This window comes from Acanthaster planci, linkage group LG20, assembly GCF_054643075.1.
Source record: "Acanthaster planci isolate LZ-2023a linkage group LG20, COTS_SCS, whole genome shotgun sequence".
Lineage (NCBI taxonomy): Eukaryota > Metazoa > Echinodermata > Asteroidea > Valvatida > Acanthasteridae > Acanthaster > Acanthaster planci.
This window is the reverse complement of record NC_141796.1, coordinates 9,278,962-9,293,249: the sequence shown is the minus strand read 5'-3', so window position 1 is coordinate 9,293,249 and position 14,288 is coordinate 9,278,962. Positions and strand designations below refer to the sequence as shown.

At 41.9% G+C, this 14,288-nt stretch overlaps 2 protein-coding genes across 3 annotated transcripts in view; both read left to right on the top strand.

Annotated features, from left to right (window-relative positions):
• Positions 1-14,288, top strand: part of mettl15 (methyltransferase like 15) — a 112,418-nt gene that overhangs the window by 80,157 nt on the left and 17,973 nt on the right. The gene's annotated exons all lie outside the window — the stretch shown is intronic.
• Positions 266-14,077, top strand: LOC147795911 (fatty acyl-CoA reductase 1-like). Of its 2 annotated transcripts, none has more exons than XM_087130252.1 (14): positions 266-400; positions 3,797-4,003; positions 4,586-4,761; positions 6,451-6,523; positions 6,821-6,927; positions 7,363-7,540; positions 7,719-7,763; positions 8,004-8,122; positions 8,473-8,540; positions 9,012-9,090; positions 9,502-9,591; positions 9,979-10,108; positions 10,314-10,441; positions 10,993-14,077. In XM_087130252.1, the coding sequence occupies exons 1-14, from the start codon at positions 398-400 to the stop codon at positions 11,150-11,152; spliced, it is 1,563 nt and encodes a 520-aa protein (XP_086986378.1). In that variant the 5' UTR covers positions 266-397; the 3' UTR covers positions 11,153-14,077. The 2 variants fall into 2 exon arrangements, with proteins under 2 accessions (XP_086986378.1, XP_086986377.1); XM_087130251.1 differs by lacking the exon at positions 266-400 and adding an exon at positions 3,163-3,625.

The following is a 14,288-nucleotide window of genomic DNA, read 5'->3' as shown; positions in this document are numbered from 1 at the left end:
GTTTAAATTCCTCGGCGTTGTTATGTAATAATATCTCCATTAAGTTGTGGAAATGTTTGTGAATTTCACCACGAAAAAGTGCCCCGGTTCGTTGGAATAATTACGCGCGATTATTTGGAGAAGTCTAGTCTGAACAGTTAAGAATGTAGTCTGAGGCCACTGATTTTCAAGAGGCCATGTGGGAAATAAACCGTAGAGGTGAACAGGAAGTGTTTTCTGCACCATTGGGTACCAGATTAACACCTGATATTTTTAACATCGAGGACATCGACAAGGTCGTCTTGCCCACCAACTGGTCTCGATGGAAGACAACGGGTCGCGAAGGACATCGCAGAAGGAAGCAGTTTTTCAAACAACCCTTTAGACTTGAGATAAGTAAGAGCTACCAAACAAAAATATGGTAAGCACGAACGATTTTATGGTATTGAATGGGAAATCAGGCCCGCTGTTGTGTGGAAATTTGTTGTGAAAACGGAAGTCTGTTTGTGGGCCTACATCATGCGTTCGACTCATGCTCGTAGTGCCGGTAGTACACTGGACGAGCATGCTGAGCGAGGCCAACGTAAATTACTAGCACATATTGGCCCATTGATAATGCACACTCGGGGCCTCTGTAACGTTACACGTCATAGGGCCTACTTTCGCGAGGTAGGCCTAGCACAGCATTTTAATTGGCGCCCTCAGAGGCATGTGCACGGATCTGTGAATGACAAAAAAAAATCATTTGCCCTAGTAAGGCCATGAGCATGGTGAGAATGAAGATCCCAGATTTCCGTCCAGACAATTTGGAAAACCCATGCTTTTTTCATGATTCATAATTCATTAGTCATAATTAGTTCGTGTACATACCGCACATCGATATCGTGTACCTTGTACGCATCTATTCTCTGATCTATGCAAAGGGACAAACCTTGAAAGTAGACAAGCTTGCAGTCCGTCTTGCATCCTGCCATTTGTAGCCATTTTTGACCATTCCCGACAGGAAAAAATAACTTTCTGGAAAATAATGAAATTTGTTGTCGGCTATTTCTGCGGTATGCTGGCGATGGACGGAAATCCGGGATATTCATTCTCATAACCTAAAGTTAAGGTACCTTCACAGACACAGTCTTAAAGAAAATTAGCATTTAATTTAAATGGCTCCGTGCCTTGGGCCTGGCCTAATAAGTAACGTTACACCATTTAGTGGCCATGAGGATAGAAGTTGTAATGTGCATGACAATATAGTGGCCAGGTCCCTTACTTTGCCACTCACTGTGAAAACCAATCAGATTTGACAATAGGTGGCGAAATTAGGGATCTGGCGACTAGACGATCACGCGGGGGGGGACACGCATGTTAGGTTTGCGTCCTGAAAATTTCAAAAACACATGAGGCATATTTTTCACTTTTCATTATTCATTATTTATTATTTTATTTCAACCCCCAAGTACAGATGCTTTTTGGAAAGAGTTCTTCATACGCACAACACTTGATGCCTCTGTGCACAAACCTATGACACTTGGCTGAAAAAATATAAGTGTTATCTAAATAAATGCTTGACAATTTTCTCAGCTAAATTTCACTTTTTAGGACATGTTATCACTTTTTGATAGCTGTTATAACATTTTAAGGGAAGATTAGTGCCGTCCGTATATGGAACAGTTTTCCGCTGTTCAAGTGCACTGCCAAACTACAACCAATATCCTTGCTAAGGGATGAGCTACATGTACATGTTGGTTCTTCATAAGTTCATGGATCAGGTCAAATAGGGATCATCACAAAAAAGAGACCTGCAGTAAAACATGCATATAAAATGTTCAAGCTGATCCGACATACAAAAGCCATGTAACCTTAGCTAACGATGGATGAAGTGCATAAATGTGTTGTTTTAAATACAGCTTCTAGAAGATTCGGAACTCAGATTTTTGTCATTTGGTGTCTTTTTCTTACAAATAATAAAATTTTAGTAAATAATGATTTTTAGGGGGCAGTGGTGTCAGGGCATGTGGGTGGTGGATGCAAATCTACAACTTCTTTTCTCATGGCCTTAGGCCTACGACATTAATTTTAATCTTCAAAAAAAAATCCATATGGGAATGCTTGAAGATTTTAGATTAATGGGCCTAGGGCCTACTGCCTTTTTTTCTGAAAAAAAAACTCTGACATCAGTTTTTAGACAAACTTGCCAACCACATTTGGTGGTCATAGGCTATTGTCCAACTTGTCCAAGAATCATTAAAATCAGGGAAATAATAATTAGGTGTCATTAGTGAAACTGGTATATATATGTAGCTAATTATTTGGAGATGACTTTGCTGCCTTGAGCAGTAGTTGGGCATTCAAGAAATGAAGTGGTAGGTGTTAAAAGCACAAATAAGTCAGTTTGTCATTCACCTTGTTTGAATTAAATGCTCAATTGGCCAGTTCCAAGTATGCACATGTTGCCCTGGTAACCATTCCGAAATCAGACTAAAGTGCCCAGACTCGGCGTTAAAGTTTAGCAAAACTTGCAGTGTTTTTCTAAGTCTTTCTTTGCTTGCTTATCTAACTGCTCTAGGTAGCATTACCAATCAAATCCAATCTTTCAGTAACACACTATTAAAAGAATCGGTTTGTCTTCCCTCATCTGAGGTTAGATTACAGGGGAGATCTGTTATCATTGTCAAATTGACAAAACCGCCAAGTTATATCAGTTAATCGCTGTTGGTCCGAACATGCCAAACAAAGAAGAATGTTTCGGATTGTAGCTAATTAAAGACAGACGGACTAAATATAGAATGGAAGCAGCGGCTTCTTAAAAAACTGCATCTTATTGGACGACATCAGCTGTATATTTTTAGAATCTTATCACCTGCTGCGTATTGTAATCGTATTTTCATTGAAAAGTTGACTGTTGGGATTTAACTTTGTGAAAATTAACTTCAGCAGCATTGATGGTAGGTGTATCGTATCTATTGTAACAACGCATCTTTTTGCACCTGTAAGAGACAGGAAGAAATTGAGGAATGTCTTTGCTTTTGTAGGTGGCTCTAATAATGCAACCATTTGTCAGATATTAACTTATTAAAAGTCATGTTTGCCCAGTGTTTATTGTGTAATTTTCACCCAGAAAGATAAACATGTGGGGCTGCCCTATAAAACTTGGAGATGGCCTGGCAAAGTCCATCATTTGTCTGGTCGTGCTAACCTGTGCTGAGGGCAGTGTGGCACTGTTCGGTTCCTAGGGTTCACACACGTATGCATACATATACATTTGGACAATTTGCACACAGGGTCTGGCAAGTTTGAATAATTCAGACAGCACTGTGTAGCTTATCTTCATTGTACGTGCCCAAGGAACATTCCCCAGTGATTCCCATGTGCAGGCCTAATTCTGGTCATGGCAATTTTTGTGTGTCGCGCTTGAATCAATTAGCTAGCATCTGAAGTGTTGCCTATGTGACTTTCCTGCCCCGGTGTGTGTTGACTTTGCAAATTTGAAGCAAATAAAGAAGGGCTCAGTTCTTGTCACTCGCTGACTGAAAATTTGAAAGAGCCTGTCGGCACTTGCCTTAACGTTGAAATGCCTGCGTTTGCCGAGGGAGAAACTGCAGTGGACATTCAGGAAAAGCCTTTAGAGGAGGAGACAGATCTGTGGACCATGGTAAGTTTGCTGTGTGGAAGTGAAAAAGAGAAGGCACCCTTTTCGGACAGTAAGTCGTGCAGGTGAGAAATTCCTCTCACCTGATCTGAGGAAGGACAACAAGAGCTTGCTGATAATGATCGTCTCCTGACAGCCAAACGTTATATTTTTGTTCTCTGTGTTCATTTGCAGGCGACGAACAACAATGCCTTGGTCTCCATCCCGGAATACTTCACGGACAAGTCCATTTTCATTACGGGGGCGACCGGTTTCATCGGCAAGGTCCTGGTGGAGAAACTGCTGCGGTCGTGCCCCACCCTCAAACAGATCTTCCTTCTCGTCAGGCCTAAGGCGGGGCAGACAGCGAGGGAAAGGCTGTCTGTGATCACCAAGTCAAAGGTACGTACCCACTCTGACACCTGAGAAAGCTGTTTGAAGATCCAGTTGGAAGGATGCATGAAAGACGACGAACAACAAAAACAAGTGAAACTTGTTCTTAAAACTAACTTCCTTCAAATTGTACGGTACAGTGGTCCAGTGGTTTGGGTGTCACTCCTTCGTGATGGCGCAAGTTCATGGGTCATTCCCTGGATACCTCAGTGCCTGTGTTCTTTAGCTCAAGACACGTCACTGCAACAACCTACCCAGGACTGCTTAATGAGTACGTGAGGTGGTAGAGAGCAGACTGGACGGATCTCATGCTGCTGCAGAAAATCTTGTAGCCTTGCAAACAGAGATGAATAATGAAACCTTTGAATACTGTGGCAGTTACGCTGTTATTTAAAATTTGTCTGAAATTCTTAAACTGCAGCTGGAATCTCTAGCATGCATCATAGGGAATACGATTTTGTAACAAGTGTTTAGAGAAGAGTTTTGGCTTTATTAATACAAAGTAAACCCTTAAAACTCCTTGAGGCTGACTTCTTTTGTTTGGTTTGATTGTAAATTCTCACGTTTGGGTTGCATTGTTGTTCTTTGTAGCTGTTTGACAAAATCAGGGAGGAGAGCCCCGAACTCCTGGACAAACTGGTGACAATAGAGGGTGACATTATGGAGCCCAACCTCGGCATCTCGGAGGAGGATGTTGCTAGGTTACAGGAAGAAGTTCACATTGTCTACCACAGTGCGGCTACGGTGCGGTTTGACGAGAAACTTGGGTCAGTCATATAAAGTGATTTCTTTTTTTTTATGTAAGAATTGGTAGCCAATGTCAACCTGTCTATTACTTTGTGTTACTGGCCTCATTTTAGGATTGAGGAAGATGTTGAAACGATTAGCTCTTCCATGCAAGATGTAGCATAATGTATCTGAGACAAAAGTATTGCAGAGTCTTTGAATCTGTTGTCAAATAATCAAGAATTCTCTGTCGGAGATGTGTGATGAAAACATTTATTCATGTTATGGCAATGAGCTTGAATCTTTTTAACGGACAGATTTCTTAAGACAGCCTTAAGCAGCTTAAAATGTGCGTGTATACATGTCTTTGAAACACGGGTAATTCCAGAAATTAGGGGTCCATTTTTTTTTGAGTCCCTGTCACATCTGACATATGATTTTGTAAGTTCAGAACACATTTTCTAATTTCCAAGAGTGATGACTCAATGCAAATTACCTGCCAAACAAATAGGAATAGTTTGAAATCAATTCCGGTGCTATTTCCATGTCAAATAACAAAGGTCAGACGTAACAGGGACATAAAAATGTCACACTTTTGGGCCCATAATTTCTGGAGTTACCCACAGTCATTGTGACGTCTTGTTTTGCACAGCCCACACATGGCACCCGATTAACGATAATAGGACAAGATTTGGAAATGGATTATGATAATAAAATCTAAGTTTAGTAACCTAAAAGGGATTAGAGATTTGTTATCATCTATGCTTTAATCCCTGGATAAGCTACTCCCAAAGAAGGTGAGATCTCTATCTTGCCAACTCCGTGGTTAGAAACCAATTGTTAAAAAATTGTCACGCTGCACATCGAAAGATCCAACGCAGTCATGGTCGAATGCGAAATAAAGGCTCGGCCTGTCGCTGATAGGGGTGGCTATTTCTATGCCAGTTTGTTTGTTTTCATGACAATGAATGTAACATAGATGTATACTCATGTACAGTAGCTCAAAGTTCACCCACGAACATTCGACAAGGGTAAATGAATATAGCTGGTTCATTGTTGCGTTTCGTAGATAGAAATTATATATATATTTTTTTTTGAGCTAGTTTAATACAACATGTAGAAAAGGGTGTTGCCGGTCACCAGGGAAGGGAAGCATTATAGATACACACATCATAATGTGTGAACTTTTCCGAGTTTGAATTCAGTTGTGTAATCTTTGGATGGATAATGTACAACTTGCCATATGTACATTGTATACGGAGGCAGTTTATTATCAAGTGACACATGGGTCATTCTAGAAATTAGGGGTCCAATTTTTTGTGTCCCTGTCACATCTGACATGATTTTTGTAAGTTCAGAACACATTCTGTAATTGCCAAGAGAGATGAATTAATGCAGATTACCTGCCAAACAAATAGAAATAGTTTGAAATCAATTTACGTGATATTTCCAAATGACACAGGTCAGGTGTAATAGGGACACAGGAATGTCAAACTTTTGGACCCTGAATTCATAGTGTGACCCACATGTGACCCACTGTTTCAAAACCAGGCTGAAGTAGATAACATCAATTCCCCCGAAGTAATGGAATTTTCCACTGCTCGTGTTCATTGAAGTTCCAAGGTTTTCAAAGCCATGGAAGTCGGTGATGGTTACTTGATAAAGTGGTTAAAGTAGGCGACTTCCTAAATTGCCATGCTGATGACACCGTTTTTGTCCTTTTCTGGCAGTCTTTCTTTGAAGCTGAACGTGGGCTCCGTCCAGAAGATGATAAAACTCTGCCAGGACATGAAAAACCTGGAGGTGCGTTTTCTTGGGCCTCAGTTTGCCTCTTTGGACACTCTTTTTAAGACATATTTCTCAAAGTATAATTCAAAGGGCTATATTTTAAAATTTCCAATACTAAAAATGTAAACATAAAATATATGAGTACGTGTAATAGTGACAATATGGGATATTGACTGCTTGAGAAAAAGACAAGTGCCAATTTGCGTCACTGAAGTCGATTGTTCTTGGGAAGTAAAGTTTCACATCTATTCTAGTTGGTGTGTCTTTAATTTCATAAGTTTGTTATTTGAATGAATTTTTTTTTAATTAAAGGTTTTCTTGCATGTTTCGACGGCGTACGCGAACTGTGACAGAAAGCAGATCGAGGAAGTGGTGTACCCGCCGCCCATGGACCCGTACAAGCTCATGAACGCCACAGAGTGAGTAACTTGAGTACTTTCCTACCCTTATCAGAAGTCGAGGGGTAGAGGTGTCTGCACCAGCAAGCAGGTGGTTGTGGGTTCGAATCCCACCTAAGCAAACATTGACAGTTTTTCTCACAAAGTTACATGTAAAATAGCACAAAGTCAATAATTTTAAAGAAGTGAAAGGCAAAAGCCCCACCTAGAATGCACATTCTTGTTCCATCATTGCAAGGACCACACATAACTATTGATGGATGGTTTTTGCCGGGACCTAAACATTGTGTTGGGTACACCAAATTCCCCACAGTCTGATCAAAATTTTCCTGGCATAAGAAATATTAACCTTGGTGCAGTGCTGGTCCATACTTTCTCAACACTGGGATAGTCGATTGATTGACTCTGGGATGTGATGATTGTAAATTGACGTTCTGCACTTTCGCCCCCCACAAGGTGGATGTCGGAGGACATGCTGGCCACCATCACTCCCAAGATCCTCGGCAACCGGCCCAACACCTACACGTTCACCAAGGCCCTGGGGGAGTACGTGCTTCTACAGGAGGGGGGCGGGCTACCGATCTGCATCGTCCGACCGTCCATCGTCGGCGCGGCTTGGAAGGAGCCCATGCCGGTACACCGATTTTTATTGAAACTCCTGGGAGGGCCTTTGTTAAATCTGGACTTCCACTCTGACTTCGGCTTTGTCTCAGCCACAGCCTGTTAATCCATGCAGAAATTTAGAAATGACCTTTGACCTGTGACTTAACCTCATAACTGTTTCCATGTTTTTCATGCACTTTTATAAACAGGGCTGGATTGACAATTTCAACGGGCCAAGTGGACTCTTCATTGCCGTAAGTATGACCCCTTAAAAACAATTTACAGAAATGATATTTGATTATTTATAATTGTCTATGCGTTAATTAGAGCATGTGATCACGTGACTTGATGCGTCATTTCAGTTGGTTCCTGCACAATAGAGGATTTTGGAGACTTCAAGAAGGTTTCAAGCAAAAGACGCCAACAGCGTTTGAGAAAACAGGTGGACGGTACAGCAGATATTATTAAGGATTTATTTTTTGTCTTCTCTTTAGACTGGCATGGGTCTGCTGCGCTCCATGCTCGCCGACTCTGAAGCTGTCGCTGATATCTCGCCGGTGGATTACGTGGTCAACACCCTGATTGCTGCCTCCTGGCATACGGGACTCCACAGGTGGGGGATCATCTCAGAGAGTCAACAAGTCCCATTTCTTTGCAGAGCACTTGATTTTGAACAAGCCGTGTCACCAGCATTCCCCAGCTTGAAGGGTCAAAGTTCAATATCACGGTAGCTCAAAGTACATAAGTACCAGCCAAAAGCTATAAACACGGCATGATACTTTGACCAGAAACCTGTTTTTGATAAGCAGATTTTCCAGGCTAAGCTGGATTCGGGTGAAATGTCACGTTCCTGATGAAACGTCGACCTCCTTTAAACAGCACTTGTGACACTGGCTTGGAGTTAATGGAAACTAATACCTTTTGGCAGCCGTTATAAAATTCTCTTCCTTTTCTCTACTTCAGACCAGCCACAACGCCCATCTACAACTGCGTCACCAGCTCAACCAACCCCTCAAAATGGCAAGTCATCGGTGAGTGAGCAGAGAAAAATGCAGTAGGGATGGAAAGCTGTGTTGTCAGAGCATGAGCATAGTACTCCAGAAGTCTGGGGTTCGAATCCTCCAAAGTTGGGAGATTTCTAACATAGAGCTGAGCAGCTGTGTTAGCAGAGCACAAATATAATACTCACGAGGTCATGGGTTCGAATCCCCTCGAGGTGTGATACTGGTGAGATAGCCTCTTGTTAGAGCACTTGGGCAATAATCAGGTGGGTACAGGCTCGAACCCTCTCTGGTTTGGAGACTGGTAACACAGGGCTTAGATAACTGTTGGCAGATCACTGGAACAGTATTCTGGAGGCTGTAGGTTCAAATTCGACCTCTGCCAGTAATTTTTCTTGGGAGTTGTTGGCCAAGTCATATTGTCTTTGATCTGTTAAAATGGTATCTGAGAAGTCATATACTTGTATTCAAAGCTAACCTTAATTTTTATTTCTCTTGCAGGCAACATCACACATTACTTCACAAAAACACCCCTTGAGATGGTGTTCAGAAGACCAAATGCTGCATTCACATCAAACCCGTAAGGACTGTTCCATTCTTACCTTAGGGATAGAAATACAGAAATTCACTAATGTGATGATCTTTGACTCAGCTTCTGATGAAGTATTCAAATGTGACACTAATTTAAATGCACACACACATGTGCATTTCTAAACAAGTTGTTAATGTGATGTGCCTACATTTTCATCAGATAATTTATTGAATCACTCAGGAAGGGCATGTGACCAATTTTCAACTGAATGTGCGCAACCTTATGTCTTCCCAAGAGGAGAATATATTTGAGTGTTGGAGTTGAGCGTCCCTTTGCAACAGCAACATTATGCAAATTCAACTTGCTGAAGGTGTGGCTAGATATGCCACCAAGCCCCACCCACTTTTTGCATATTAACTGTCATTGTAAATTCCACCCAATCACTGTCTGTTATTTCAGTATCATGCACACCTACTGGAACATGATTGGCTCAATGGTTCCTGCTTTCTTCATGGATTTGGCACTGCAAGTGAGAGGACAGAAACCAAGGTATAGCCCAGTCTAGCCAAAGTCAAATTTCCAGACCAAAATTTCAGCTGTAAGCATCTCAGGTTCTCCAAAATCCACGTCCAGTTTTTTCAGGACTTCAGGGCCAAGTTGTGACTACTTTACAAGTGAATGTGCTGTTTGTGTTCCCCAAGCATTGTTGTGTACTGGAAGGTTTAAATAAGAGAACTTCTTGAGGAAGAAACGGCCAAGTCCAGTCAGCAATCAGTTGTTAATCACTGGACGACTTTGCCTGGTAATCTGTGCACATAAGACCCCCCCAGAGTACCAGCACAAATGACCTGTAGTTGACTAAATTGTAGCTTTCCGAGTTTGGCCGGTGTCTGAAAGGAGCACTGACAGTTGATATTGACACAAATTATTTTGCAGGATGGTGAAGATGTGTGACAGAATCTACAAGTCGACAAAGACACTGAAGTATTTCACCACTCACCACTGGGAGTGGAGTAACCACAACCTGGAGGCTATGCAGGCTCTCATGTCCGAAGACGACAAGAAGGTGAACCCCTGTCTCCCCCCCTTCCCCCGGAACCGATTCAAATCACGAACCAAAATCTTCTGTCAGTGTTCCAACCTCACTCCCAAGGCTCAGTAGTAGAGCTAGGTTTCGGTGCAGCCTTTGGCTGAAATATGCAACCCTGAGTACAAGGTTGAAGGACAGCACACACTCTATCTTTGTTCGTATTTATTTGTCTCTCGAGCAGAGCTTTTACATAGATGTGCGCCCTCTTGACTGGGAGGCTTACATTGAGACGTATTGCATCGGCACCAAGCGCTACGTGCTGAATGAAGACCTCAACTCGTTGCACATTGCCAGGAGAAACATCAGAACGTAAGCTGGAGACGTTTTTTTGTTTTAGAAAGTTGGTAGAAGATTTGTATGTGTGCATTGAATGGGATCCATTCTTTCAACCTTGACCCCAACTGGGTTCTCTCCAGGCAGCGAAATGTGACAGAATGCAACACAGGTGAAACAAGATCCCTGCTGAGTGCAAGAAATTGCAACAATGGATTTCGTGGCGCCATAGGGTACAGAGGATAAGAAGTAGCCCTGGCCCTATCAAGTTAGGGAACGTTTCATAATTACAGAAGGTGGTATTTACTGCGGTACCGCTGTATTTTTGCGGGACCAGCATTAAGCCCTTTCGGGTAACAAGTGCGGTGCCGCTAAAAAAAACAGCGGTGCCGCAGTAAATACCGCCTTCAACAATTATGAAACGCTCCCTTACACAGTGCGCGCTCATGTTGACAGCTAAAAGCAATAGTATTCAACAACTTTTGGACTATCGCTGCAACCCGTTATATTATAATTAATCAAATTGATCCGTCAAGAGGACCGACTTTTCTTTTCGTTGTAACGTCATCCTGTTTCTGTTTGTGCAGTCTGCGAAACATTCGGTGGATGTTCAACACCGTCTTGCTCGTCCTTCTGTGGCGGGTCCTCATCGCTCGCTCCCAGATCGCTCGCAACCTCTGGTACTTTGTCACCAATCTCTTCTTCAAGTTCCTGCGGTACTGCCGTGCCACAAGCTCCACCCACTAGAAGAGAAGCCCCTCCTGTGATGATGTTAGCCCTACCCATTCTGTCAGTGGATGTTGCTACAAGGAAGGTAGCCCCTCCCGTTTTGACATGGGCTCCTCCTGTGAGGAAAGGTAGCTCCTCCCATTTCCACCGTAGCTTCTCCCATAAGGAAGGTAGTGGCCTGTCTCAATTTCAAGAAAGCTCCACCCTCCTTTATGGGAAGTGGTTCCTCAAGAGACGGAGCCTCAAGAAAAGCGCTGACATTTTTCATTCGCAAAGAAACCTAAATTGCTTTGTTGTTTGCACCATTGCAACTAAAAGTGTATGTGCAGCCCAACCCACTGAGAAATTAAGCCCCACCTCTTCACAAATTCCCATTTCTGGAAATAAGCTCCGCCCCTATTGAGTTGTCATCAGCATCAATTTTTTATTCAGACATTTCCAGTGTACGGCACAAAAAAGTCCTCCATGATGAATGACACCCACCCACCTAGTCACATTGCCACATCCCTTTTTAAGGGAACCATTTTTAGCCTAAAGTTAGCCCCACTTATTAAATGTTAAGGGTGGAGAAAATATTTGAGAAATAGTTTTTTGTAATGCAAAAGAGTTGTAAAAAATTTCAGCCACATGCGTATGTTAAATTTACAATTATTTTCTATTTGAAATACATGAACAACTAATTACAAAGGACAACTGACTTTGATACTGGACAACTGATTTTAATGTAGGACAACTGATTTTGATCTTGGATGACTGATTTTGCTGGTTTACCTGTGGAGCTCATTTGTACAAGCACTCGTATTGGATTGCTTTCTTGTATATATATATATTTGTGAGAGAAATTGTGCGGTCTTCAGAGGGACCAAATTGAGTGTGAAGTTAACCCCTTCGCTAAGGAGGACTGCTACTACCGCACCGGCGTGTGAGGATTAGTGCATACCACACATACAGTCTATTCACCATGCAGCTACTGGTTTGATGGGGCCTGCTGCTGGACAAAGCCCTCCATTCATGCCACAGCCCAGCAGTTGTGGTCAAAATATTCTGCCGTGAAGGGGTTAAAGCAGTTAACTCTATAAAAAAAATTCTTTGGTGGATGGGTCTCTGCGTCGTGCCACATACTTTTGAATGCGTACATGTGGGAAATTTCATTACGTGTACTGTGTATATTTTCATGTGCTACAAGATGGAGTTTTTATACAAGTAAGATCAGATTTGGTGATTGGCTGTGTTGTTCTTTGTTTGAAACTCAAGGTATATGTACATGCACTCGGAATTTTCTGCTAGGAATCCTACCTGTTCTATTGTTGGAAATTGTCTGCTCACTGCAAGCCAAGCATCTTCACTAAAGATCAGAAAACAATTGGTTTATGGTTTGCTTTTGTTGTGAGTTTTATCCAGGAATGTCGGCTTTTGTGCAAGCATAGGGTGTGTAACTGACACTGTGAAGGACTCTGGTTACTTGACAAGGGCAGAGTGTCATGGTTTAGCACAGAGGTGTTTGTACTGTTGGAACCAAAATGGTGGATTATGCGTCAGTCCACTTGGACAGTTAGCAGACAGTAGGTGCATGCTGTACTGCACACAAAATGAACAGCCATTTTGGTTCCAAAGTCTGAAGTTGGTGCTACTTTCTTTGTAAGCAGCTTTGGATTTAGCAGAGCCGGCAGATTGGGCCCTGATGTTCGTGATTGAGAATATTGGCCTGTTTGTGGATGCGAACAGAATCAGGGACTTATTGAGATGCCTGACATTGTCAAGCATACCAGTTGTTTCTGTTTGCCTCATTTCGATGCAACCAATAGAAAGGAATTGATACATTTTGCCGACACCCGGCAATTTGACAAGTTTGCATTGTAAGGGCCGATTCCAACACATTCTATTTTCAGACACACTGCAATGTGTGCCTGGTGCCTGAATGGTAAAAGAGATTATTGGAGTTTGAAAAGAAAAACCACCCTTTGCACTTAAGTGCCCATGGACAGCTTGCCGATCAGCAGGCAGCATCCTTGCTGATCAGCTGGCAGCATCCCTGCCGATCAGCAGGCAGCATCCTTGCTGATCAGCAGGCAACATCCTTGCTGATCAGCAGGCAGCATCCTTGTTGAAATGTCTCTCCAAAAGCCCAAGGGTAACTGGATACCTGCGAGGGTAGACTTGATGATGGTATTTGCAGTTGTTGTTTTTTTGGGGGGGGGGTTGTATGTTACAGGCGATGCACTGCCTTTGTATCGCGATAATTTCGGTGTACCCAATGACCAGGATATTCAGTCTCTAGCCAATGGAGATTCTATCACTCCAAGAAAATATTAATAGTCAGATATATTATGATAATAAAATTGTATTATGACTATTAAAATATTTCTGTATACTTATGTATTGCCTTAATAGATGTACATGTGTTGCCCTTGAAGAAAAAACTTATACTCTTTATCTAAAAATACAGATTATTTAATCGTGTCTGACTTTTGTATTTAGCCCTAAATTGAAGATCTTTGTACGAAATACGTGTATTGTTTTATAAAGCCAGTAAAAGTCTGATGAAATCAAGAGAATTGAAGGAGTCCTAGAGCGACATTAAACATTTATATAATTTAGTTAACGTAAGTTTGTCATATTAATTTTGATACTTTGATGAGGAATTTCGATTTAGGAGTAACATTTCATTCTAAGATGTTCGTTCCTGTTTCTTGGACGTGGCGTCGGTATTTATTGGTTTCTTTGTTCCCAGTACTTCAGTTGTCAATATGCAGCTTTTGTGAGTTTTAGCAGCTTTTTTTGTGGCCAATAACCGCCTCGGATCTTTTCATTTTCTTTGCCTGTGCTGATACCAGCTGAGTCTTTGCAGTTGATTTGTCATCTAGCATTCCCTAGATTTTTTCTTTTCCATTATGAAAATGCCCTGAATAAAACACATGTATTGGACGTATTCAGGAGAACGCACAGAGGACTGATGATTTTACTTCTTGGGTGAGTTTGTTAAAGCGCGGTAAAACAAACAATAAATCTTTTTCATGTCAACTGTTGTATACCTTGAGAAGTTCAAGGTAAGATGCCGAGTGCACCAAAACTTGTTCTCACCTGGTGTTTTACTTTAAATGGCTGTACAGGCGAAATTCCCTGTGGTTTGACATTTTTTTGTGTTCAAAAGAAT